We start from the raw sequence: 27175 nt of genomic DNA on the forward strand, positions 1-27175 counted from the left end.
AAGCCCACGCACCGCAGCAGAGAGGAGCCCCCGATCTCTGCAACTAGAGAAAAGCACACACAGCAACGAACACCCAGGGCAACAACGACAACAAAAAGTAACCCAGAGGCTGCATTTGGGCAGTGGAATGCTGCTGCTGCTGCTGCTAAGTCGCTTCAGTCGTGTCCGACTCTGTGCGACCCCATAGACGGCAGCCCACCAGGCTCCCCTGTCCCTGGGATTCTCCAGGCAAGAACACTGGAGTGGGTTGCCATTTCCTTCTCCAACGCATGAAAGTGAAAAGTCAAAGTGAAGCTGCTCAGTCGTGTCCGATTCTAGCGACCCCATGGACTGCAGCCTACCAGGCTCTTCCGTCCATGGGATTTTCCAGGCAAGAGTACTGGAGTGGGGTGCAATTGCCTTCTCCGAGTGGAATGCTAGGCAGTCGATAAAAAAGAATGAATAAACTATATACGGATATGGAAAGATCATCAAGATATAAACAAAGCAAAGTACAGACAGAAAGTATGTACACTGTCCCGTGTTGTTGCTGTTCAGTCACTGAGTGCTGTTCAACTCTCTGGGACCCCATGGACTGCAGCACACAGGCTCCCCTGTCCTTTACTGATCCCAGAGTTTGCTCAAATGCATGTTCATTGAGTTGCTGATGCTATCTAAACTTTTCATCCTCTGCCAACCCCTTCTCCTTTTGCATTCACCCTTTCCCAGCATCAGGGTCTTTTCCAGTGAGTCAGCTCTTTGCATCAGGTGGCCAAAGTATTGGAGCTTCAGCATCAGTCCTCCCAATGAATATTCAGGGTTGATTTCCTTTAGGACTGACTAGTGTGATCTCCTTGCAGTCCAAGGGACTCTCAGGAGCCTTCTCCAGCACCATACTTCGAAGCGTCAGTTCTTCAGCGCTCAGCCTTCTTTACGGTCCAACCCTGACATCAGTACATGATCCTGGAGAAACCACACTTCGACTACACATGGGCCTTCGTCAGCAAAGTGCTGTCTCTGCTTTTTAATGTGCTGTCTAGGTCTGCCACAGTTTTCCTTCCAAAGGGTAGAATACGCTACCACCTAGCTTAAACAGAGGTGGAAAAACATACATTTCTATGTACTTGTACATATATATATAATATCTTTGAAAAATAAACAGGAAACTACTAACTGTGCCTATGGGGTGGAGAGGTGTGTAGCTGGGAGCAGGGTTGGAAAACTTTTCACTGTATACCCTTTTATATTTTAAAAATCTTTGGTAAATGTATTTCAGATTGTAATTAAAAAAAATCAAATAGAATAAAGAAACAAAGTATCTGGGGAAAATTATGGCAAATAGGATCTGGGCCAGAAATAGGTAAACAAGCAAACAGTATTTAACAAGGTAAAAAGTAGACTGCATTTGATTTCTAGTGGAGTTAAAGAATAGATTATTGACCATGTGGCTTAAAAGCACTTGGGAAGAAAACGATTGCTACTGAGGCTTCACTAACATCAGGACATGAAAAACTGACCTCATTTTTATGGTCTCATGAGGATACCAAGACCGGCATACTGGGAAACGCCACAGACAGAGGCTATCTTGACTATTTCAAAGCATCTGAAAAGCTCTCACAATACCCTATAGACAGACAAGATGAAAAATACGGGTTTCACGAGTGAAGAACCAAGCCCAGGTGCAAATTCATGAACCAAAATCAACACGAAGGAAGTCCACAGGAACATAGCACGAGGCTTGGTGCAAAGTCCTGACGCACCACTTCTGCTAGCAATCCAAAGACAGGCAGAGAAAGCACGTTTATCAAATTAGAAGATGATGTAAACAAGGTTGGGGAAAAAAGACTGAATCAAAGTTTGAAAAGATGTTGAGAGGCAGGAACTAAGAAGTACAATTATTAGTACTTATTAAGTACACTACTAAGATAAAACTTAACAGAAACAGATATAATCCTTTGGTTTTTAAAATATTCGAACTGCACAAGTACAGGATGGTAGAGTTCTGGTATTAACAATTATCGAGGAATTATAAGTGACTGCAAACCCAACAGTGGCTTCAGAAAAGGCTGCTGCAACACTGGGCTGAGCTGACGCTGCGCAAACCGCCACTTCGCTGTTTTGCACAGCTCTCACCTGGAGTGTTCTACTTTGTTGTGCCCCCCTCAAACGTAAAAAGGGGAATGAGCAGAACTGTCAAGGATCTGAAAACCAGATCTTAAAAGGAACCTCGGGAATTCTGGCCTAAAAAGAACGATTTAAAGCAAGTGGCAGTTTACTTTCAAACAGCTGAAGGACTGTCAGTTAGAAGAGACGTCACCAGACTCACTCTGTGGAGGCTCAGAGGCAGACCCAGGGCCAACGGGAGGAAGTGACAGCAGGGAAATGGCGGCTGGGTATAAGAAAAAACATCCGAAAAGGAGCTGAGCAGTGGCGGGCTAGAGTTAACTCATCAGACAGTGACCTATCACTGCAAGCAGAGGCTGAAGCTCCACTTCTCAGGAATGTGTGAGAGTGCATCATGAGAGAAAATGAAATGAGATGTCTAAGATGCTGTGATTCCAACTGAACAACTGGGACATGGGATTGCAGAGTCCTTTAGAAGCTGGGAAAATGGACTGTCAGACATTCCGCAAATCACACATCAATCAGGCCACTCCCTTTGTTCCATTCAGATCTAGATTAATATGAGTTTATCATCACTGTAGTCTTTCCTCAAGGGTCTGGCTCTCAGCTCCTATACTCCCTTCCCCTTCTCTTTCTCTCAGTTCCACCCAACCTCTAGGCTTGAGACAACGGACCCTAATCGGTAAAGTGCCTGGGGCAGAAACCTTCATTTTGGTGTTCACTTTCTCATTTAGTTCACTGCTCAGGGTGGGTGCTCAATAGACATTTGCTGAATTGCTTAGTGAGAGGTGAAGAAGAGCTACAGAAATGGCATGGAGCCGTGAGCTACTTAATGAGGTGATGAAAAATCCCGTGCTATTGCAGGTCTCAGAGATCTGGCTCACCAGTGACAGACAGACCTTCCACCAGGATCCCCAGTTCTATGTTGGCTTACCATTACTGATTTCCGGGAGGTCAAACTTAGTGAAGTCCCACCACTGGAGCCGGTAGGTAGTATTGGCAATGTTACTGGCCACGGCAGACTGTCCATCACCAATCACTGCCCCTGGTCAGGGAGAAGACAAAGAGAGCACGTTATAGATCTATCTACATATTTCCACTGCAAACAGGAGGCAAAACTGGGGTCAGGAGGAGAGGGAGAAAAGGCAGATGCTGAAGGCTGAAGACGGCTGACAAGTCCTATCTGTCAAGTCTCTATCTTAAAGAGAAACCAGACATGTTTCTGAAGAACAATTCTGCTTGTAAATACCATATTACGTTATGTTATATTAATCAGCCCCCCTTTCCACTATTACTTAACACTGACTGAGTGCCACCAGTGTGGCAACATACTATCTGGTAGGCTTAAAGAGACAATCTGAAAAGACAAATGACTTTTCATAAAAATGCTGGGAAAGAAACGTGAAAAATGAGAGGACACCGTTCACACAGAAAGGCCCCGCAGAAGAGCATTCAGTCCCTGATGTCTCTGCGGTGAGCGGCGCTCTTCCGGAGAAAGCCTCTCCTTTGTGTATGACCTTCCTCCCAGGAAAACGTCTCAAAAGGAGAGGCTTCCTCCAGGGAACAGGCAGCCAGCATTCAGCCGATTGGATAGACAGAGACAGTAAAGAACAAATGAGGTAATATTTGTTCATTTTTTCTGGACCCCTGGCATGTAACACAACAGAAATTTATGAGCCTAGCTTTTCCGCATCAGAATATTTTTATTAAGGCAATATTTTATAACCCTCCTGCCCGGCCCCACCCCTACTCCAGGAGAACTTCCTTGAATCCAGATTCACTTGTAAAATCTCACGGTTTAACTTTCCCTGAGATATACGCTTCTGTATGACATTTTTTACCTTGGTAACCAATTAAATAAAAAATGGATTTTTTTTTTTAAAAACAGGGTGACACTTTAATTTGCAGTTGTATTTCATTTTACATGAACATGTCATTTCTTCCTCCTCCTCCTTCCGAGGTGCGTTTCATACACAACCACCCTTCTGATCAGACAGAGCCAAACCCTCTTGGGAGAATAGAACGTTCGTATATGCTGTACGAGCTAAACGGTGTTTTCTGCTGCAAATCAACTCCGATTTTGAGAAACTGAACTTGTTAGAGCTGACTGGCCTTGGAACAATGGACAACTCTACACCCAGATTCTTCCATATTCTTCCATCTTCCTCCTATGCATGTCACTGCAAGAAGTTTTTTTTTACCCCCTTCTCCTTTTAGAGAGCTTCATTTATTGCTCGGCTCCTCCTGGTATTTCCCTATTCCTTCCTCAGATGGTCAAGACTGTTCAGAGAAAAGACGATCTCCATACAAGTCATGAAATATAAGAACAGTACTCTGCTCGCTGCCCCCCAGGAACTGCAGGCCACTGCATGAGAACTCTTTTCGAACAGTAGTGAATTGGTAGACTCCTGTTTCAATTTGTTAAGAAAGGCACACACAACAATTCATTTCCAAGATGATGATACTTCTACCAATGGATTAACATATCCTCAACATGGGCAGTCCTGCCCCTGTGGGGGTGAAAACTAGTTCGGAGTCGGGGGAAAATCTTGAGAGTACAATCCCCAGGTTCCCATCAAAGTACTGCAGTATCTGAGCAGATATGCAGCATATCTGTGATATTAAAATTTCATGGGAGGGATTGATTAGGGGAAAAGTGTCTAAAAAGGCTTCTTCGGAGGGTAATGATAAAATAAAGGTTGAGAAATACTGTTCTAGATAAACCAATACCATCAAAATAATACGTTCCTTAAAATCTTGCAGATTCAAAGACAGTCCAAAATGGTCATGATTTCTCCGAAGGCCTAAGCAAGACAGCATTTGAGTGGTCTGTCAATGAGCCCACTGACCTCAAACCCCTACTGAGAGCCCTGGGGCATATCACTTCAATGAGACAAATACATGCCTTTGCTTTTAACCTTTATAGAAAATTCTGTAATGATGGTATCTGACTTGGGAAATTTTGCTGAACCTCTGGGTCCTGAGGAGGATAAGCTACCTATAGGACTTTCTTAATAGGAACTTTGTTGATTTCTCCAGGCTTCCCTGACAATGAAAATAATTCTTAAAATTCCAAGGTCCACTTCCCAGGAAAAATTACTTACTTTCACTTGGACTCAGGCTCAATTCCACTGAGTTTATGAATTGTTCCTCTGGTTTGGTTGATACCAACCTCTGACCACTAGTCTCTCTCAAATTACTTTAGTTCCTTAAAATTTCCTTCAACTTTTAGCAGACAAGCACATAACCCAAAATGGAAGAAGCCAAGTTGATTTTCTTGGTATATGATGAAAGAAATGCTAGTTGCTAAAAGGGAAAAAAAAATCTGAAGAAACAAACTCCATATTGTAGGAGCTTAAAATCTGGGGAAGAGGACGAGAGCTACAAACAGGAAAACAGTTACAGAAAATACCAGATGCTTTAAGAGCACTGTGGCTCTATCTGCAACTGGAACCCAAGTGACTGAGACTCCAACCCACAGCTCCAGAAGTACCCCACAGGTCCACGCCTCAAGAGACATCTTCTGGAGAATAGCTGGGCAATAAAACCATCATGCGTGGTCGGACTGTGGGGAAGAGACTGGGGAAGTATTCTCTGCCAGTGGTGCCAGAGTGCTGAGGTGGAATGGAGCCTGGCACCTGGGAGAGTTGATTTTCAGGGCCGTGTAAACACAGATTAGGGAGCTAAAGATGCTAGCAACAGATTGGAGTATCGTCACCAGGTTCTCTTCCATAAGAACTGCAGGCCAACTGAGCCTGTCTCTTGGAAACATCAGGAAGAAAAAGTATCACCTTATTAAAAAAACAGTAACAAAAAACCCCCAACCATTTAACAGGCCTCCGGCCGCTAAGCTGAAGGTATAGGAAAGGTGCCAGAGTGAATTAATGGACGGAGTTACAGCAAAGTATTTACAGAGGAGGCACTTAGCCTTGGTAACCAAACCCTGACAGCACGGTGAGGGTGAGGGCTCGAGGTTTTCTCAGTCACAGCAGAATGGAATGAGCCAAGACTCAGGGTTTCTCAACCTCCGCAACTGGTATACTGGGTCAGGTAATGCCGGGAGCCAGCGGGAGGAAGTCTGGCCGTGGCAAAGGTCATGAGGAAGGAGGCTCGGCATACGCAAAGGCGGGATCGAGCCTCAGGAGTCCCCCTGGAAATTCTCGAGCATCTACCCCCAAAACCAGAGTCTGCCTACTTTCTGCTCTCACCTACACCTCTGACTTTACGGGGGGCTGTCCCCCACTACCTCTCTCTGAAAAAAGAGTTAACTTACAGCTCCAGTTAATAAAGTTCCTGGGTGTGATAGTATTTCAACCTACGAACTCCTTTGGAAGTCCTCTAGCCTGCCTGAATAGGTTCTTCCGGCCACATGTGATTGTTCAGAGCCTCCCAACTGTGAGAGGCATGAGATGTTCTAAACTGTCTAAATACAGATTCCTTTGAGCAATTAAAAGATTGATTAGAAATTGTATTGGTGAAGGGTTTTTCACTTGTTGGGCCAATGTTTGCTGCTAAGTTTCCATATCCCTTACCTACTGTGTCCCTGGCAGTGTATTGATTAATATAATTGGTGTAAGTAGTAGCTTTAATGTTTGTAACCTGGGACCCTTGAGTTAATTCTTTCTCTTGCTGTAGCCCACCACACCTTTGCCCTGTAGGAATGCAACTTTAATGCTTTTGGAGGGTGGTGCCTGACTAATCACCTTTAGAGAAAAATAAGTTTTCTGAAGAAAGGATCTTAAAATGTTGACAGGCCCCCTGGCCAGAAGATGATGTAATTCACCTCAACTTTTGCATATGATAAAGTTTGCAGGAAGAAAGCCTGGCTTACTGCTAACTCTACCCCTTCCCCCATTATCCTCCACGCACAACTTAAGGTATAAAACTACTTTGGAAAATAAAGTGCGGGCTTTGTTTACCGAAACTTGGTCTCCCCATGTCGTTCTTTCTCTCACCTTCTGGCTGAATTATTCAGCCTCTTTTCTCCACTGAATTTTCCTGCTGAGGTATCCTTATTCTATTACTCTTTATATCCTTAATTAACGTTTAATTAAGCAATTGTTTCCTGACCCTCGCCGATGCCATCCCGCTTCGAATTCCCTGGAAGGTAAGCCTTCCTTTAGGGGTGGGGTGGGTCTTGTGCGTGCTGGGATGCTCAGGACTTGTGCTCATGGACTGCCAGGAGCACACCACCCCTTCACACCCAGCTGTGACCACCAACAATGTTCCCTGGGGATCAGAATCATTCCTGGCTGGGAAACTCCAAGTTAGATAAAACACAGCCTGTATTTTAACTTCAAGATCAGTGTTCATAGAAAGCAGTACTACTGGGATGCTCACTCACTGCTAAAGGCACCAGAACTGCAGGCGACACCGATTTTGGAGAGAAACTAACAAAAGGCACACAAATATTCCTTCGGCAAACTTCCAGTCTCCCATTTTGGCCACGGATTAGAGTCTGCCTTGAACTGGGATCTTATGAGTTACCTGTTTTTAACGTGGTTTCTGAGAATATGGGCTTCAGAATCAGATGGGTCTGACTTTGACACTTACTGCTAGTATCTATATTTGTATGCCTCTGTAAATTAATCTCTCTGAATCTCAGTTGCCTTATCTGTAAAAAGGAAATAAAAATCCTTTCAATTTACAGGGCTATTTGGAAAACTCACTGAAAAAATACTTGTAAAGTGATGGCAAATAGTAAGTGTCTAATAAATGTTATTGTTGCTGAGTGGCTAAGCTGGGTCTGACACTTCCGCGACCCCACGGACTGTAGCCTGCCAGGTTCCTCTGTCCATGGGATTTCAAAGGCAAGAATACTAGAGTGGGTTGCCATTTCCTTCTCCAGGGAATCTTTCCAACCCAGGGATGGAACCTACGTCTCTTGCATTGGCCAGGCAGATTCTTTACCACTGAGCCACCAGGGAAACCCATCTAATAAATGACTGCCATTAAAATTATTTTAATTATTTACACCAATCTCTACATGCTCTTCCTCTGTAGGTATGGCTCTGTAAGCAACAGCTCAGAGACAGGTTCTTGTGTAAGAGACGGGTCCAAATAGTGTGCCAGGACCAAGAAAGGGAAGCGCTTCATTTCAGAATTAGGAGCAAACGCGTAGGACCTAGATTCCTTAGGAACGTTCCCCTTGAAAGACAGCTCAAGCAAAGACAGTCCACATACTGGTCCACAAAACACACTGTAACAAATTTAAAAGGACTGAAATCATTCAAAACACGCTGTCAGAAATCAAGGAAATTAAACTAGAAATCAGTAATGGAAAGACAACTGGTAAATTCCAAAATACTTGGAGATTAAGCAACACACTTTAAATAACACATGGCTCAGAGAAGACATCTCAAGAGAAATTTTAAAATATTTTGAACTAAATGAAAATGAAAATACAGCTTATTAAAACTTGTGGAATGCAGCAAAAGCAGTGCTTACATGGAATATTACTGCTTTGAATGCATACCCTAGAAAATAAGATCTAAAATCAATAATTTAAACATCTAGTTTATGAAATAAGAAAAAGAGCTAGTTAAATCCAAAGTAAGCAGACGAAAAGAAATAATCAAGATTAGAGTAGGAATCAGTGAGACTGAAAACAGAAAATCAATAGGGAAAAAAAAAAACCCCAATGAAACCAAAAGCTGGTTCTTTGAAAAGATCAATAAAATCAACAAATCTTTAGCCAGGCTAACTAGAAAAAAAAAAAAAGAGAGAGAGAAGACACAAACTACTAATATCAGAAACGAAAGAGAGGCTATCACTACTGATTCCATGGACACTAGAAGAGCAGTAAAGAACTTTACAAGTAACTCAATGTCCACAAGTTTGATAACCTAGGTGAAATGGACCAGTTCCCTGAGAGACAGTCTACCAAAATTTACACAAGAAGAAATAGATAACCTGAATAGGCCTGTATCTAACACACTGAATCAATCATTAGAAGGCTCTTAAAACAGAAAGTGCCAGGCTCACGTGGGTTCACTGGTAAATTCTACCAGACACTGAAGGAAGAAATTACACCAAATCTCTATAACCTCTTTCAGGAACAGAAGTGGGACTGCTTCTAAGGCCAGTATTACCCCAATACCAAAACCAAAGACAATGAAGAAAGAAAAGCTACAGTCTAATATCTTTTATGAACACAGAAGTAAAAATTCTCAACAAAATGTTGGCAAATAAAATACAATAATGTATATAAAAGAGTTATACATACCTGGGAATTTATCCCAGGTATGTAAGGCTGGTTAAACGTTTCAAAATCAGTTAATATAATCAGTCACATCAACCTGATAAAGAGGAAAAATTGTACGATCACATCAACAGACGCAGAAAAGGCATCCAACAAAATCCAACACCTGTTTTTGACAAAAACTGTCATCAAACCAGAAGAGTGGGATATTTCTCGATTTGACAAACAATGTCTACAAAAAACTTGTAGCTACATTTAAAGGTAAGGAAAGATAGCTTGACCCTTGAAAAATATGAGTTTGAACTATAAGAGTCCAACATACACAGAGATTTTTTTCAACAAATATGTACAATGGTACTACATGATTTGCAGGTGGCTGAATCCAAGGGCATGGAAGAGCAGGTATGGAGAATTGACTAGAAAGTTATACATGGATTTTCAACTGTGTGGGGGTCCGAGTCCTTTTCCTTCACACTGTTCCAGAGTCAACTGTATATGCTTTCTCCCTAAGACTGGGAACAAGCACTTTTCATCCCTCCCCTTCAGCACTGTACTGGAAGCCTACTAAATGCAATAAGACAAGAAAAGCACATAAGAGGTATATTGATAGGAGAGGAAGAAACAAAACTTTCTTTGTTCACAGGTGACATACTGTTTATGTTGTGGTTGTCATTGTTCAGTCCCCAGTCAAGTCCAGCTCTTTACAACCCCATGGACTGCAGCGTGCCAGGCCTCCCTGTCCCTCACCTTATCCTGGAGTTTGCCCAAATTCATGTTTGTTGCATCAGTGATGCTATCCAGCCATCTCATCCTCTGATGTCCTCTTTTTCTTCTGCCCTCAATCTTTCCGAACATCAGGGACTTTTCCAATGAGTCATCTGTTTGCATCAGATGACCACAATGCTGGAGCTTCAGCTTTAGCAACAGTCCTTCCAGTGAATATTCAGGGTTGATCTCCCCTAAGATTGACCGGTTTGATCTCCTTGCTGTCCAAGGGACTCTCAGGAGTCTTCTCCAGCACCACAGTTTGAAAGCATCAATTCTTTGGCGTTCTGCCTTCTTTATGGTCCAGCTCTCACAACCATACGTGACCACTGGGAAGACCATAGCCCTGACTACACAAACCTTTGTTGGGAGAATAACGTCTCTGCCTTTCAACGCACTATCTAAATATGTCATCGCTTTCCTGCCAAGAAGCAATCGTCTTCTGAGTTCAGGGCTGCAGTCACCATCCGCAGTGATTTTGGAGCCCAAGAAGAGGACATTTGTCACTACTTCTACCTTTTCCCCTTCTATTTGCCATGCAGTAATGGGGCCAGATGTCATGATATTAATTTTTTAAATATTTAATCTTAAGCTGGCTCTTTCATGCTCCTCCTTCACCCTCTTCAAAAGGTTCTTGAGTTCCTCTTCACTTTCTGCAATTAGAGTGGTATCATCCACAAATCCCCTTCATGGATCACTGCCTTGCTGTGGTGAAGGGGCTTGCATAACTGAATGAAGCTATGAGCCCTGCCGTGTGGGGCCACCCAAGACAGATGGGTCACAGCAGAGAGTTCTGACAAAACATGATTCACTGGAGGGGGAAATGGCAAACCACTCCAGTATACTTGCCGTGAAAACCTCATGAGCTCTTTAAGTAGAAAATCTCAAAAAATAAAAAACAAGCAAAAACAAAACAAAAAACTCCTGGAACTATGAAGGTTGCAGGATATAAGGGTGATACACAAAAAGTCAACTGCTTTCCTATATGCCAGCAACGAATAAATGGAATTGAAAATCTGAAGTTAAAAATACAATACCATTTACATTAGCACCAGAAAAATGAAAACTTTACATATAAATCTAACAAAACATGTACAAGATCTATCTGATGAAAGAAATCACAAAAGATCTTAAAATATATGGGTGAGATAGTCCATGTTCATGGATAGAAATACTAAGTACTGTTAACAGACTGTCAATTCTTCCCAACCGGATCTACAGAATCAGTACAATCCCAGTCAAAATCCTAGAACATTACTTTGTAAATATTAGAAAACTGATTCTAAAGTTTATATGGAACTGCGAAAGATCTAGAATAGCCAACACAATACGCAAAGAATGAACCCAAATTTGGAGGACTTATCTAATGTCAAGACTCACCATAAATCCACAGTCATCAAGATAGTGTGGCACTGGCAAAAGAATATGTCTATTCTAGACGTTTGTCTAGATCAATGAAACAGAAAAAAGAGACCAGAAATAAACCCACACAAATATAGTAAACTGATCTTTGACAGAGAAGAAAAGGCAATTCAATAGAGAATCAAATCTCTTCAAAAAAGCACTGAAACAACTGGATATCCATCTACAAGGTAGACAGACGCAAATCTTACACTTAAAAAAAATTAACTCAAATTGGATAGACCTAGATGTAAAACACAAAATTCTAACTCGTAGGAGATAATATAAGAGATAATCTAGGTGACCTTGAGCTTGGCAAAGACTTTTAGGATACAGTCCATGAAAAGAAAAAAACTGATAAATTTTACTTCATCAAAATTAAAAACTTTTGCTCTGTAAAAGACACTGTTAAAGAGAATGAGAAGACAACAGATTAGGAAAAGATCTCTGCAAAACACTTTTACTGATAAAGGACTGGTACCCAAAATATACAAAGAACTCTTAAAACTCAACAATTAAAAAAAAAAAACAATTTAAAAATGTGCAAAGGATCTGAACAGATACCTCACCAAAGAAGATATACAGATGGCACATAAGCATATGAAAAGATGCTCAAAATCATTCCTCCTTAGAGAACTGCAAATTAAAACAACAATGAGAAACCACCACACACTTCTCAGAATGGCTGAAATCCACAACTCTGGTAACACCAAATGCGGAACAGGATGTGAAACAACAGGAACTTGTCTCTCCTTGCTGGTGGGAATGCAAAGTGGTACAGCCACTCTGGAAAACAGCGTGGCAGTGTCTTGCAGAATTAAACATACTCTTGCCATATGATCCAGCAGCCATGCTCTGTGGTATTTACCCAAATGAGCTGAAAGCGTATGTCCACACAAAACCTACACAGAGACGTTTACAGCAACTTTACTCATAACTGCCAAAACTTGGAATCAACCAAGACGTCCCTTAATAGGAGAATGGATAATTGTGGTACATCCATACAATGGAATATTACTCACTTCTAAAAAGAAATGAGCTACCAAGCCATGAAAAAACACGGAAGAAAGCATATATTACTAAGTGAAAGAATAAAAAAGTTGTATTTCACATGATTCTAAACTATATGTCATTCTGGAAAAGCCAAAACTATGGACACAGTAAAGATCAGCGGCTGCCAGGAGTCTGGCGGGAGAGAGGAATGTATAGGTGGAGCATGAGGAAACTTTTTTGGGGCAGTGAAACTATTTTGTATGGTACTATAATGGTGGATCATGTCATCATGTATTTGGCAAAACCCACAGAACTTACAACACTAACAGTGAGTCCTAATGTAGACTACAAACTTTGGGTGATGATGCTGGTTCCTGGATTATAACAAATGTACCACTCTGGGGCAGGATGGTGATGGTGGGGGAGCTTATGGATGTGGGGAGAAGGAAGAAAATATATGAGAACTGTCTGTACTTTCCATGTAAATCTGTAAACCTGAGACTACCCTAAAAAAGAAAAGTCTATTATTTGAAAGAGAAAGAGCCCCCAAGATTCTCATTCATGTTCTAGGAAACAGTGGAAAGAGGAGCTGTCCATAAGCATACTGTTAAGTCAGCAGACCACGTTCTGTTACAACCACAGAATTCTTCCTCCAGAACCTCAGAGCAAAAGAGTAAATGAGGATTATTCTGATGACAGATAATATTAGAGGAAAAAGAAACTTGAATCCAGTGATCCTGGCCAACCATCAGAAAACAATCATGGCAAAAATGAAGCTGCCAAGTCTCATTCTGAGTCAGGTCTTTAATACGCAGGCTGGAAGCCTCAGGAATGTGTCTAGGGGTAAAACCTTAACAATCATGACAGTCATATGGTAGGTGAGCTCTACCAAGTCTGGTAGCCTGCACGCATCTCTGCTTCTGCTTCTCTCAGACTCTTCTCTTCTGTTGCTTGGAAAGGAGAATTAGGGACCTTTTGTTTCCCTAGTAAACAGCTTTTTAGCCTCTCTCCAAGATCTGTTCTAGGAGCAGGAATATGAAGAGTATGATTCAACAGTACAGTGAAAATATGGAACAATAGGAATCATTAGCAAATCTATCAGAAAAGCTAATTCGGGAGGGTAGAGAAGGTCAAGTTACAAAGAAGGAAACGATTAAATTATATTTCAGTCCTATAAAATTGCTGCATTTGAGGCTGCCTAATTCAGAACGGCTGTCTCTGAGTATGCTGCTGCTGGGAAGACAGAATAAGAATGAGGCTGGGGGTGCAAACACCCATCAGCCTGGAAGCACAATCACTCTCCTTCTGCTTGGTTGTGATATGAAGTTCAGAGCCAGCTTGCTAATTGGTCAGTAGAACTGACACCAGACCCCTCGAGGCAGATCCAACTAAACAACTAATCAACTTTTCAAAATTCTTCTTAGAAATCCAGCCACAAAAGACCACACACTGTATGATTCCATTTACATGAGATGTCTAGAATAGGCAAAGCAACAGTCAAAAAGTAGATTAGAAACTGCCCAGGGCTGGAGTGGGCAGCAAAGCGGAGGGGGAGGGGGACGTGGCTGCTAATGGGTATGGGGTTTTTACAAGGTGATAAAATGTTCAGAAATACACAGACAGCGGCAAAGACTGCACGACTCTGTGAATATATTAAACCACTGAACTATATATACTTTATGCAGGTAAACTAGATGGTATGTGAATTCCATCTCAACAAGGCTATTATTAAAAACACTATTCAATACACATTTTGGTCACTTTATGAAATAAAATAAGGCAATTCCATTTTTGGTATCCTTTTGCACTTCTTTTATAATTTCAGAGTCTTGATGAGCATTTCTTTGTGCCATATTTGTTTATTGGCTCATTGTATTTCTTTTAGTGTGTGCTGCCTACCCACATATCTTTTGTGTATTTTCATGTTTGGTTATTTTTAAGTGTGGTGTTTTTTTTTAATAGATTGAGTTCTTTGTAAATTAATAAACTGGTTTCTGTTCGTAAAAAATAACTTACAGCAATACAACACAGTATTATTTGGACATAAAAAGTATGCTTCCTAAGTATATACTGAATAGCATTCTAGGAAGAACACTTCTTTGCAGAAAACTTTATTTAAATACAGTCTTTAACTTGTTCTCTGAAGGAGTATATAACAAAGCACTCTCTAACACTCACTTTATCACATTATCACCATTTAAAAAGATCTCATCTAAGACCATAGTCAATTATTCTACAGCCCGGGGACCTGGGCAGAGTTCCTGGTGGCAGATGATAAGACTTTCTCCAAAGGCAGAGATTGCTTTTAGTTCTCATTATGGTTTTGACACCGAGGAGAATGACCAAACTCTATGCAGTTTGTTTACAAGTAGCAGCTTTATTATGATATAATTCACATACCATATGATTTACCTACTTAAGAGTATATAAGTGGTTTTAGGCTAGCTCATAGCTGTGCAACCATTATCAAAACCAAATTTACAAAAACCATCACGACTATCTAATTTCAGGCCATGTCATCATTCCCCACCTTCCAAAACACCTTACCTGTTAGCAGCTACTCCCCTCCACCCTGCCCCACTTGCTCCTTTTTCCAAAGCAAGTGAAGAGATCAGTGGATCTATTTTCTGTCTACATAATTTTGCTTCTCCTGGACATCTCACATAAATGGAATCATATGATAAGTGGCTGTTTGCTTCTGGTTTCTTTCATTTAGCATAATGTTTTCAAAGTACATCCAGGTTTTAGCATGTATTGGTATTTCATTCCTTTTCATGGCTGTAACATGCCATTGCATGTATGTTTTTATAAATGAACCACAGGTTTGCATGAGAATAAGATAAGAGTTTTTATTTATAGGAAACACACTGCATGGAAACAAGAAATCATGAAAGTGCCGAGGGAAACATTTATTTCCTTTGGAAGGAAGAAGTATGTTTTCAAAGATCAAATCTGAATATACCATCTATAGCTGAAACAAACCTTCACTTTTTCCTGAGGCTAAAAAATAAGAGAAGTATTAGGGGACATAATTTTCTATAAAGACATAATATTTATGTATTTTGTTTTTTATATTCCACACGTGACACTTACATAATGTTATAAACCAATGTTAGCTCAATAAAAAATAAAACAAAATAAGGGCCTCAAAAATATCACTTGGGTGACTATAATTACAACACAGGAAATATTCTCAGTAAGGTATGTGGTCTTTCAGACTTAGACTGTTTGGTAACTGCTCTAACTGGTCACTGAAACTGATGTTGAGATCACTCATTATACAATAAAGGTTACAGACACACACACACACACAATTCTTTCCCCTCGAGTGTTCAGCTCGTGGGATCTAAGTTCCCCAACCAGGGACTGATCCTGCGTCCTCAGCAGTGGAAGCATGAAGCCTTAACGAATGGAGCACCGGGGAATTCCTTGATTTGAAACACATTTAACTTCATTTAAAGGGTAAATATTTAGTAGATACAGATGTCATTGACTAGATGTGCTTCTTTTTTGGCTGTACCCTGAGGCTTTTGGGATTTTTAGCTCCCTGACCAGGATCAAATCCAGGAACTTGGCAGTGAGAGCAGGCAGTCTTAACCACTGGAGTGCCAGGGAATTTCTGACTATATGTGTTCTTAGCAGGAACTGGGCCCCTGCTGCTGCTAAGTCGCTTCAGTTGTGTCCGACTCTGTGCGACCCCATAGACGGCAGCCCACCAGGCTCCCCCGTCCCTGGGATTCTCCAGGCAAGAACACTGGAGTGGGTTGCCATTTCCTTCTCCAATGCATGAAAGTGAAAAGTGAAAGTGAAGTCGCTCAGTTGTGCCCGACTCTTAGCGACCCCATGGACTGCAGCCCACCAGGCTCCTCTGTCCATGGGATTTTCCAGGCAAGAGAACTGGAGTGGGTTGCCATTACCTTAAACCAACATAATTTTATTGTCCAGTAAACATGTAAAGGCTCTAAAGCTCCTGCTCATAAAAAACAAGGGTAGCATTAGTCCACACACAAATCCTGAACTTTAGGAGCAGACCCAAGAAAGATACTGTTGCAGTCAAAGGCATTAGATGAGGCCAACAAAGTAATAAATTATAGTCTGTGAACTCAACAAGGATCTTAGTAAGGCCTAGAACACAGACACTATGCAACGAAGAGAAAAGGAACAGCTGTGAAAGATTTCTACATATCACAGTGTCCTCAAAATTTTTCTCAAAACAACAATTCAAACCAGGATTATGTGGCCATAGCAGAGTCAGCTTTATAATAGGCCAAGAGAAGGAAGAGAAATTTAACCAGATGGTCATCAAGGCCAGAGCTGTGGATAGAACCTTCCAATCTGGAGTAAGCAGCACAAAGAATCTGATATTATGTTTTTTAAAAATTACGGCAAAAAGCACATAACATAAAGTTCATCATCTTAGCCATTTCTCAGTGTACAGTTCAGTAGTTTTAAGTATATTCACGTTGTTGTGAAACCGATTTCTGGAAATTTTTCATCTTACAAACCTGAAACTCTACCCATTAAACAACAACTTCCCATTTTACTCCCTCCTCAGACCCTGGTAGCCACAATTCTACATTCTGTAAGTGGAAGTATGTGGTATTGTTTTTTTTTTTTTTTTTTTGCCACACCATGTGGCATGTAGGATCTTAGTTCCCTGACCAGAGATTGAATCCATGACCCCTGCCTTGGAAGTGCTGAGTCCTAACCACTGGACTGCCAGGGAAATCCTGGAATTAGTTTTTAACATGTCTTAAAAGAGAGAATGCACACAAAGTCATTCACAGACACGGTGTGAAATCATAATCAAATTCAGACCTACAGGAGGTCATTAGGTCTGATGGAGGAATGTAACTTCTAGTCCTGGCATGGGTATTTTCCCTTAAAAAGCCATTCGAAGAGGTCAAACAGGGCACAGGGCTCATGTCATTAGACAGAGTTTCGGAAAGTTCAAAGGTCGAGGGGCTGCCATCAGGCTACTTTGCTTCCTAATTCAGAGACTGGCAATGATTCAATCAAGCTGCCTCAGTGGTACCAGTGTCAGCGGGAGTTAGCGATGCACCGCCAACCTCAAGCAAAGGAGTAGGCTGCTCTCCACTGGGTCCTCACTCCATCCTCCCATTCACATTAAAACTCAGGATTAATCCTGACTGTTGGCAGAGTGATTGGTACCTCCTAGCTCTCTGATGTCAAGCTAAGATGCTCCCGTGTGGGTAGATAAAGACGCCAAGGACTGTTTTCATCACCACTCTGCAGACCTGCCCTTCTTCGACATATATGTCCTAATGAAGCAATTATCTACACTTATACTAATGATGTAACTGGGACAAGTAATTATGAAAGCAGAACATCCATTTTCAAAGAAATGAATGTCATTACGTTTCTTCTACCCACAGACATTATTGAAGACAAAAAAACCAAATAAGCTCACAAGAACACAAGCAACTGAAAGATTAGGAGCAGCATTCCAGACCCGACGGTTCCAAACTCGATGGTTCCAAACCCCGACAGTGTCCAGGAGAAACAGAGACACACACAAAAGCCCAACAGCCCCCAAACAAAAGCAAACATCCCTGCACTGACTCCCTGCAGGCAGGAATCTCCTCAAAGCCTCTACTCTGAGAGAAGACATGCAGGTTGGATGCGAGTATGAAGATCATTCGACCTCCACTTCCACATCCCCTACAACCTGGCACTTCCTATCTTTAGGTCCCAGCAACCACTGTGCCTGGGAGGACACTGGGTCAGGCAAGTTCCCGAGAGAAGGCAGGAAGGGTGTCTGGAAAGTGGACATCATCCTCTCACTGCTGCAGATGGGGCTGCTGGCAGGGGCGCCTGGGCAGCAGAGGATGGGCAGGGACAGGGGACGTGGGACGGGGAAAGGGCTCAGGGAGAAAGAGGTGAGAGAGAAAAATAAAGAGAGCGATGACCGACTCCAGCAGTGCCCGGCCCTCACCAATCACCGGTCTCAGACTGCTGAGCTCCTGCCGCCTTTACTGTGTGCTGGACGTGCAAGTGAGAGGGATGGGACAGAGGGTCCTGGGCTTGTCAGCAGCAGGAGGAAAACAACCTTTACTGCTGCAAAGACGATGCAGATTTCAAAAGCCTAAAATCTGCAATGAAGGGAAATGGAAATGTGCTGAACGTGGGTTTGACTGGCAGCTTTCCTCATCTGTCGATCACAGGGTAATAAACACTGGGAGATGGCAGAAATGAAGACAAATGCTTTCAGCAGCACCAGTCCCCACCCTCCCCTCCTCTTCCGCCCCCACTCAGCACATGACGAGAGACTTACAGCAAGAAAATAAATCGGCTTCTTAACCAACTCTTTTGTTAAAACTTTCCTTACAGGCCACCTACACGTGAATTATTGCTCTATGAGCCCACATTCTCATTAGGGGGCCCAGTTTGTAAAGGGTGAAAAGCTCCTGTCAAATCACACCTGTACACTTCAGGGAACAGCACTACTGGGCTGAGTCAGTTGGGGCCAACGTGTAAGAAAGAGGCCAGGCTGCTCCCAGACGTGAAGGTGCAGAGGTCCCGAGCCTGTGACACTGTCTATCTCAAGCCTGGCTCACTCGATCTACAGGAGACGCTGGAGCTCCAAGGACAACACGGTGTCACTTCACTTTAATCACTGCCACATCACTATTTACCCAGGGACAGAAAGGCTGAGTAAGCTCTGAGGGCCAACAAAGATGCCCCATGGGCTTGGAGGGCAAAGGTGAAGTCTGATCTGTATCTGTGGATATAGAAGACCACACTCAAGTCTTGACTGCCAACTTCGCCATCACTTTGCAGTGCAGGAAACATCTATAAGGTGGATGACCTTACGGATTTCCCACAAGTAGGTCCAAGGGAAACACTGCGTATTTGGGACTTGTGACGTTGAGATAAAGCATCCAGGCAACTTAGTTTTTGTTAAGGGACTAGGGCTGACCTAACAGAAGCAGAAGAGATTAAGAAGAGGTGGCAAAAATACCCAGAAGAACTGTTTAAAAAAAATCGGTCTTAATTACCCGGACAACCACAATGGTGGGGTCACTCACCTAGAGCCAGACATCCTAGAGCGTGAAGTCAAGTGGACCTTAGGAAGTATTACTACAAACAAAGCTAGGGGAGGTGATGGAATTCCAGCTGAGCTATTTAAAATCCTAAAAGATGCTGCTGTTAAAGTGCTGCACTCAATGTGTCAGCAAATTTGGAAAACTCAGCAGTGGCCAAGGACTGGAAAAGGTCAGTTTTCATCCCAATATCAAAGAAGGACAATGCCAAAGCATGTTCAGACTACTGTACAATTGTGCTCATTTCACATGCTAACACTTCATGGTAAATAGAAGAGGAAAAAATGGAAACAGTGACAGATTTTATTTTCTTGGGCTCCAAAATCACTGTGGACAGTGACTGCAGACATGACACCAAAAGACACTTGCTCCTTGGAAGGAAAGCCGTGACAAATCTAGACAGTGTATTAAAAAGCAGAGACAACTCTTTGCTGACAAAGGTTCCTATAGTCAAAGCTATGGTTTTTCCAGTAGCCATGTACAGATGTGAGAGCTGGACCATAAAGAAGGCTGAGCACTGAAGAACTGATGTTTTTGAATTGTGCTGCTGGAGGAGACTTTTTAGAGTCCCTTGGATAGCAAGGAGATCAAACTAATTAATCCTCAAGAAAATCAACCCTGATTATTCACTGCAAGGACTGATGCTGAAGCTGAAGCTCCAATACTTTGGCCACCTGATGCAAAGAGCCTACTCATTAGAAAAGACCCTGATGCTGGGAAAGATTGAAGGCAAAAGGAGAAGCGGACGGCAGAGGATGAGATGTTTAGACAGCATCACTGACTCAATGGACATGAATCTTGGCAAACTGTGGGAGACAGTGAAGGACAGGGAAGCCCGGCGTGCTGGAGCCCAAGGGGTTGCAAAGAGTCAGACACAACTTAGTGAAAGAACAACAAAAGGGTTTTTTAAGTAAGGTTAAGAGGTTAGTAATTCCTAATCCATGTGGTACAGTTGCTTATAGGAAGATGGCTGAGCGTTCTGTCAAAACTACATCCTGATTCTGCTAAAGCAAACCTGACAAAAATCTTAGTAACTAGATTCTTTAAGGTTTTAAAAAAAACATTCTGCCCTACTGGCCCAGCCAGGCTGGTTTCCTTCAGATCCTGAAGAGGAAAAAAAAAGATTTGAGACCTTTGTTCTAAAGTGCAGGCACCAACTAGTGGAAAGTGGAGCAAAAAATAAGTGGGAGAAAGCTTGGTAAATGGGTCTGTTTCCAACCACAAACTGCTTAGAAATGCGAGCAGTCCCCAGAGCCATGCCTGTGCTCTGTGATCCTGGGAAAACAATACTTGTCACATGGAAACAGCTAATTTGAAATAGTTTCTAATTAAATTCACTGTTCAGACATTAATATCAGGCACAAAGTGGGAAAGCATTATTAACAAGCCCCATATTGAGACAACTGCTTAAAGGATGCAGTCAGGTTGTTGTCTACAATCCGGGTAAAATCTAAATAAAATCTCACGTCCTCTTGGAAGCTTCTCAGAATGAGAGAGAAATCCCTGCCCACACACTATTAGCCATTTCCATAACACAAAACATTTGTCATCTTGGAGGTTACCTGGCTCTAAGTACATCAAATCTGCAGTGAGTTCAAGTGTTTATGTCTCTGTGTACACTTAACCATCAATTTTCAATTGGTATTGCCTTGGTCTCTTTCCTGCTTTAAGACAGAATTTCTTTAGAGAAGGAATCAACATTTCACTTAAATTTTAGATACTATACAGTATTAGTATAGTATCTAAATACTATAGATTTTTAAAAATTTATTTATTTTTAATTGAAGGATAATTGCTTTATAGAATTTTACTGTTTTCTGTCAAACCTCAACATGAATCAGCCATAGGTATACATTATCACCTCTCTTTTGAACCTCCCTCCCATCTCCCTCCCCTCTAGATTGATACAGAGCCCCTGTTTGGGTTTCCTCAAACAGCAAATTCCCCTGGGTATCTATTTTACATACGGTAATGTAAGCTTCCCTGTTACTCTCTCCATACATCTCACCCTCTCCTCCCCTCTCCCTGTGTCAGTAAGTCTGTTCTCTATGTCTGTTTCTCCACTGCTGCCTTGCAAACAAATTCTTCAGTACCACTTTTCTAGATTCCATGTGTATGCGTTAGTATACGGTATTTATCTTTCTCCTTCTGACTTACTTCATTCTGTATAATAGGCTCTAGGTTCATCCACCTCATTAGAACTGACTCAAATGCATTCCTAATTTTTTATGGCTGAGTAATATTCCATTGTGTATATCTACCACAACTTCTTTATCCATTCATCTGTCAATGGACATCTAGGTTGCTTCCATGTTCCAGCTATTGTAAACAGTGCTACAATGAATAATGGGATACATGTGTCTTTTTCAGTTTTGGTCTCCTCAGTAAATACTATAGATTTTTGACTTAGAATTTTGCCATTCATACAGTTACAAAAGGTGAGGAACACCAAAGAGAGCAATAAGAAAGGTCACTGCCAGTCTTACGAAGTGCCCTTCCTTCCACAAGCAAGAAGATATGCCCCAGACAGTCCTTACTATCTATTATCCTATCTACAGGGACAGGCGGAATTATAAAGAACCAAATCATATGTTAATTTTCAGTCCAGTAATTACATCCAGGAATAGGAATAAGCAACACAGTTTGCAAAAGGAGCTTATCTTTAATTATAAACATAAACATCCATCAAGGAAAACAAACAGTCTAACAAACTAGAATCAGTAGTACTATGGAACGCCAAGCAGCCAGTAGAAAGAATAAAGTAGGCTTGTTTGTACTGATATAGAAAGATGTCCTTCATATATATTGTTCCCTATGAGCCCATCTCTATTAAAAACAAAACGAAGAAAACTATGTAAGTATAAAAATATACATATGTGTGTGATTAGGCATAGAGAACGATTTGGAAAGACACCTTCCAAAGATAGTGAACTCACTGAGAGTTAATCTTTTACTTAAATTTTAAATACTATACAGCTGTAGCACTTAAAATTCCCTGTGGGGAATGAGACTGAGTCTAAGAGTGATGAGGAGAGACTTAAGCACTTTATAGTATCTATTTTGACACTGTCTAAATTACCTACAATAAATCAGTTTTAAAAACAAAATATAAAAGGAAAAACACAAAGAGTGAGAAGTTACCTTTATAATGATTTATGGCAAAATTCTGCATTTTATCATTTAATATCCCCTATATTCAACATATACATTTATTCCACATAGCTAGTTTGAGAAAAGCCTTGAGAAGACTCCTTGAGAAAAACTCCTTGATCCTGGGTTTGCAATAGAATTCACAAATCTTAAGTTTTCCATTTTTACAAAGTGCCAATCAGGACGATAACTCTGAGATGCCCTTCAAGGATCTAAGAAGAGGGTTATGTCTTCAGTAGCCAATAAATCTGTGCTATTTGACTAAAAAAGGAGCCAAAACAATTCTATCTCTGGGTAAACATCTTACCAAAAAATGCCGCAGATGTTCACAAGGACATACGTCAAGAAAATTCAAGGCACACTGGTATAGTAAAAATCTAGAAAGTTTCATGTTCATCAATAGGGAATAGATAATGTGTATAAATGAATCTGTGTTAGTAGCTCAGTCGTGTCCCTCTCTTTACGACCCCATAGACTGCAGTCCGCCGTGGGATCTGTCCATGGGATTATCCTGGCAAGAACACTGGAGTGGGTTGCCATTTCCTCCTCCAGGGGCTCTTTCCAAGCCAGAGATTGAACCGGAGTCTCCAGCCGCTCCTGCTTTGGCAGGCAGTCCACCACTGAGCCACCTGGGAAGCCCATGGATGAATATTAGGCGACAATTAAAAGGAGCAAGCGAAATCAAACTATGTCATTGTGGACTGATGAAACCAGGTAACACCGAATTTCAAAAGCTGTAAAAACGATACATACGGTATCATTTATTAAAATGCAACTCTTAAAACACAAAGCAATAACATTTTACTAATAGATTAAGTTATAAAAAAATAGACTGCAATTATATAAACCAAATTCACGATAGGGGTTTCCTCTGTGTAGAATAGGAAATACAATTATGGAGGTCAAAGGGAACTCTGACTTTATCTGAAAAGATTCTATTTTCAGGAATTAAAGGAGGAACTCCTCCATGGTCCATTGGTTATGGGTCCGCAATTTCACTGCAGGGGAACCAAGATCCTGCAGGCCACGAGGCTGCCAAAAAAAAGAACTGAGGCAAGCAGTGAAACTAGTAACAACTATTACATGCTGGTTGTGGAGGCACACAGGCTTGCTATAGACATAGATGTGTGTGCCTGTACAGAGGTATTTATACTGTTTCATATGAAAGTTTCTCACTATTGAAAGGAAAAAAGGGATATGAAGGAAAGAGACAAACAAGAAGCTGGGGCACACAGTGAGGACCTTTAAATGTGTCCCCACAATCTCAGGGCTTGTCCAACCAAGTGTGGGTGAGACAGTAACTGGCAAACATGAAATACTCTGGGATATGGAGTCCCAGTAAATTCCAAAGGTGGGCAGAGATGGCCATATTCTGTTTACTTGGAATTCTTGACAAAAGATTTCTCCCACAGAAACACATCCTGTGTCTCCGTGAATCAAGTTTATACCATGTAAAAGCCTGAGCTACTGCACTGGTGAAACCACCCAGCAGACAGCTATCAATGGCACACGGGCACAAACTTCGCACTCAACAAAAACAAGGGTTCTTAAGGCCACAGGCTTCCTGGGTTCATCCTAGAACAGTCTGTCTGCACAGATGAAATACACAGATGCCCCAAGCTTTTCTCTTAGACAGCACCTTAAAACATCTTTTCTTGAAGAAAAGAAAGGTTTAGTTTTAATGTCAGGTTAGATAAATTTCTGAGAAAGGCCTGTGGCAGAGTTCTAGGTTTTGAAAGAGATATTTCACAAGGGAAAGCAAAAGGAGTTTTAAGACGTTTTAGTCTCTTCCTTTCTGCCAGAGCTGCTGGATGCACTCCTAAGGAAACACTGGGTCTGCTATCACTCTTCAGGGAAGCCTGAAAACCACCAAGTACGGCGGTGCTTTTCAAGGCAAGCTCTGTCCCTGGTTGTCGTAAAGAATGCATGACAACCTGCAAACTTCCTGATAGGCTGCTTAGGGTGTGGGTAAGTAACAGCAAGGAGGTCAAACCAGTCAATCCTGAAGGAAATCAATCCTGAATAGACATTAGAGGGAGTGATGCTGAGGCTGAAGCTCCAACACTCTGGCCACCTGATGCAAAGAGCCGACTCCCTGGAAAAGACCCTGATGCTGGGAAAGATTGAGGGCAGGAGGAGAAGGTGATGACAGAGGATGAGATGGGTGGATGGCATCACGGATTCAACGGACATGGGTTGGAGCAAGCTCTGGGAGATGGTGAAGGACAAGGAAGCCTGGCGTGCTGCAGTCCATGGGGTCACAAAGAGTTGGACACAACTGAGCGACTGAACAACAAGCAACATCACCAAAGAATCTTGCGCTTATCACTAAGCTATGGGCCCTGCCCTTTACAAAACCACCTTTCTCCCTCCCCACTGTCCTCACCCCGATCCTTCTCCCAATCCAGACGGATGACTTCTAAAGCGAGCTTTGACTGCGGCACTCACCTTCTCCCGTCTCTAATGGCTCCGAGACGCTGAAACCAGACTCCTTGGTCTGTTACTCACGGCCCTCAACAGTCTGCCTGCCATCTACCTTTCTTGCTTATCTCCCATATTATTCACGTTTCTGGAAATATGCTTTAAATATATCTCCACTTTTGTACTTTGGTTCATACTGTTCCTACTCTCCAGGCTCCTTCCTCTCTCCTCTAACAAATGCTTCCTAAAATCCCCCAATCCCTGCCCCCAATCAAGGACTTTCTCAATCCTTTTTTACAAGAACTCTTTTCTGATCTCGTTAGCCTGACATGATCTTCTCTTTAGAAGCCCCAGAGCATTTTGTTTCTCTCTTGCTCTGTCATATTCCTTCTGCTCCATCTCCCGCCTTCCAGTCCAGGCAGGACTCTTGTCATTACTCAGTCCACTTAAGACAAGCACAAAATTCAGTCCACCGGAGGTCCAGCTCAAAATCTAGAAACTAAGTATATACTTGCTCTGTTCCTGCTCAACACTTTGCCCTGAACCTGAATCCATACAGGCCATTATAAATAGGTTCTTTTCCTTGTTTTGGCCTTGTCGTGTGGCTTGCAAGATCTTCATTTCCCAATGAGGGATCAAACCCAGGACCTTGAACGTAAAAGTACTGAGTCCTAACCACTGGAGCACCAGGAAATTCCTACAAATAGGTTCTTTTGATGGGAAGGAAACACATGATTTTCTCATCTTTATATGAAATATCTTGATGCTCCGCCACAGAAGCTGTGCGTTAAGTCCATACTAAACAGAAACAAAGAGTTTCCTCAATATGCACAGACTCTTACTACTCAATTGTTAACCCTTTAGGAGTAAGGGCTATCTTAAATCCCTCGGCTAGACTTAAGTACCTCTCAGTCCTTGTACCCTAGAAAGAGCACCCTGCACAAAGCACACGGCTGCAACTCAATTCATTGCCTTGGAGCCACAGTACCTCTGGCTTTGAGAAATATCCATCCAACCAGCAAAAGGACACCTCCAGAATGCCTAAAGCCATTTCTGTTTGATTTTTGAACTCTAGGAAACTACCCAACCTCTGGAATCTATAAAATACAGTACTCAGGGCACTAAGAAATTGATGGTTACATGCAGGGGAAACACACCAAGAATTTACTTCCTTCTTAACTGCAGCCAAAACAAAGCAGGGTGGGCAGATTTTTGACTGCAAATTGGTAAGGTTAAGAAGTTTCTCCTTCTGGCCTCTGGAGAATCCAAGCTGGGAGCACGCTGTCCCCTTTGTCTGCCTCTGCAAGGCTCTTGCCTTGAGGCCAGCAGGGTTAGCACAGCCATTTCATGCTCTGAAAAGTCAGAAAAGGCGAGATGGGGAGCTTTTCATTCGAGGAAATGCCTAGTAGTCAGAGCCGGTTCTGTTTCTGTTGAAAAGATAAGCGGGGATGCTGAGGTGAAAAAGCAAAATTTCCAACAATGCTTAATGAAAGGCTTGGAGACAATGTACAGAATTAGGCAGCGGGATAAACTCCAAGAAGAGAGAAGCAGGTGCCAGAGCAGAAATGCAGCAGAGACTCAGCACCAGACAGTTCATGCATCCAAAATTTTCCATGTATTTAAAATGTCATCAGGACACCCTGTGAGCACAGACTCGAGGCAGCAATTACGGGATACAGGCTTATCCTTCCTGGCACGAAATACCCACAAATAAGCTCCTAGGGTAAAAGTCAAAAGAACGTAGAAAGAAAAGCTTTACCATAAAAAAACTGAGCAGTTGCTACACTTTCTTGCTGAAATAGATAATTAAATACAGATCTTCTTGTGAAGAGAGTAGTCTAAAATCAACTACTATATTCAAAGGCACAGAGCTCCCAGGCCCACGCAGGGTTTTAAACCTTGCTTGGGTCTACAGACGGCCTTCGGAAGCTCCAAGAAACCACTGAAACTGCAAATTAAATTGTGTGTATGCGTGTGTCACTGGATGAGGCCATTTTTGTTTTTTACATCTTATGGTGCTTTGATATTTGAGGTCCTTGTGGACTGCCGGACTGCCCGTCTCCGGGTTAGCTAATTT

The 27175-nt window shown here is 42.0% G+C and overlaps 1 protein-coding gene across 10 annotated transcripts in view; it reads right to left on the minus strand.

Annotated features, from left to right (window-relative positions):
* The window catches only part of AMBRA1 (autophagy and beclin 1 regulator 1), a 172747-nt gene that overhangs the window by 38793 nt on the left and 106779 nt on the right, over positions 1-27175 (minus strand). For all 10 annotated transcript variants that reach the window (XM_019975040.2, XM_019975039.2, XM_070767645.1 and 7 more), the window contains one exon: positions 3038-3148. In XM_019975040.2, the coding sequence (XP_019830599.2) occupies positions 3038-3148 (111 nt within the window). The remainder of the gene's footprint in view (positions 1-3037; positions 3149-27175) is intronic.

This window comes from Bos indicus, chromosome 15, assembly GCF_029378745.1.
Source record: "Bos indicus isolate NIAB-ARS_2022 breed Sahiwal x Tharparkar chromosome 15, NIAB-ARS_B.indTharparkar_mat_pri_1.0, whole genome shotgun sequence".
NCBI lineage: Eukaryota > Metazoa > Chordata > Mammalia > Artiodactyla > Bovidae > Bos > Bos indicus.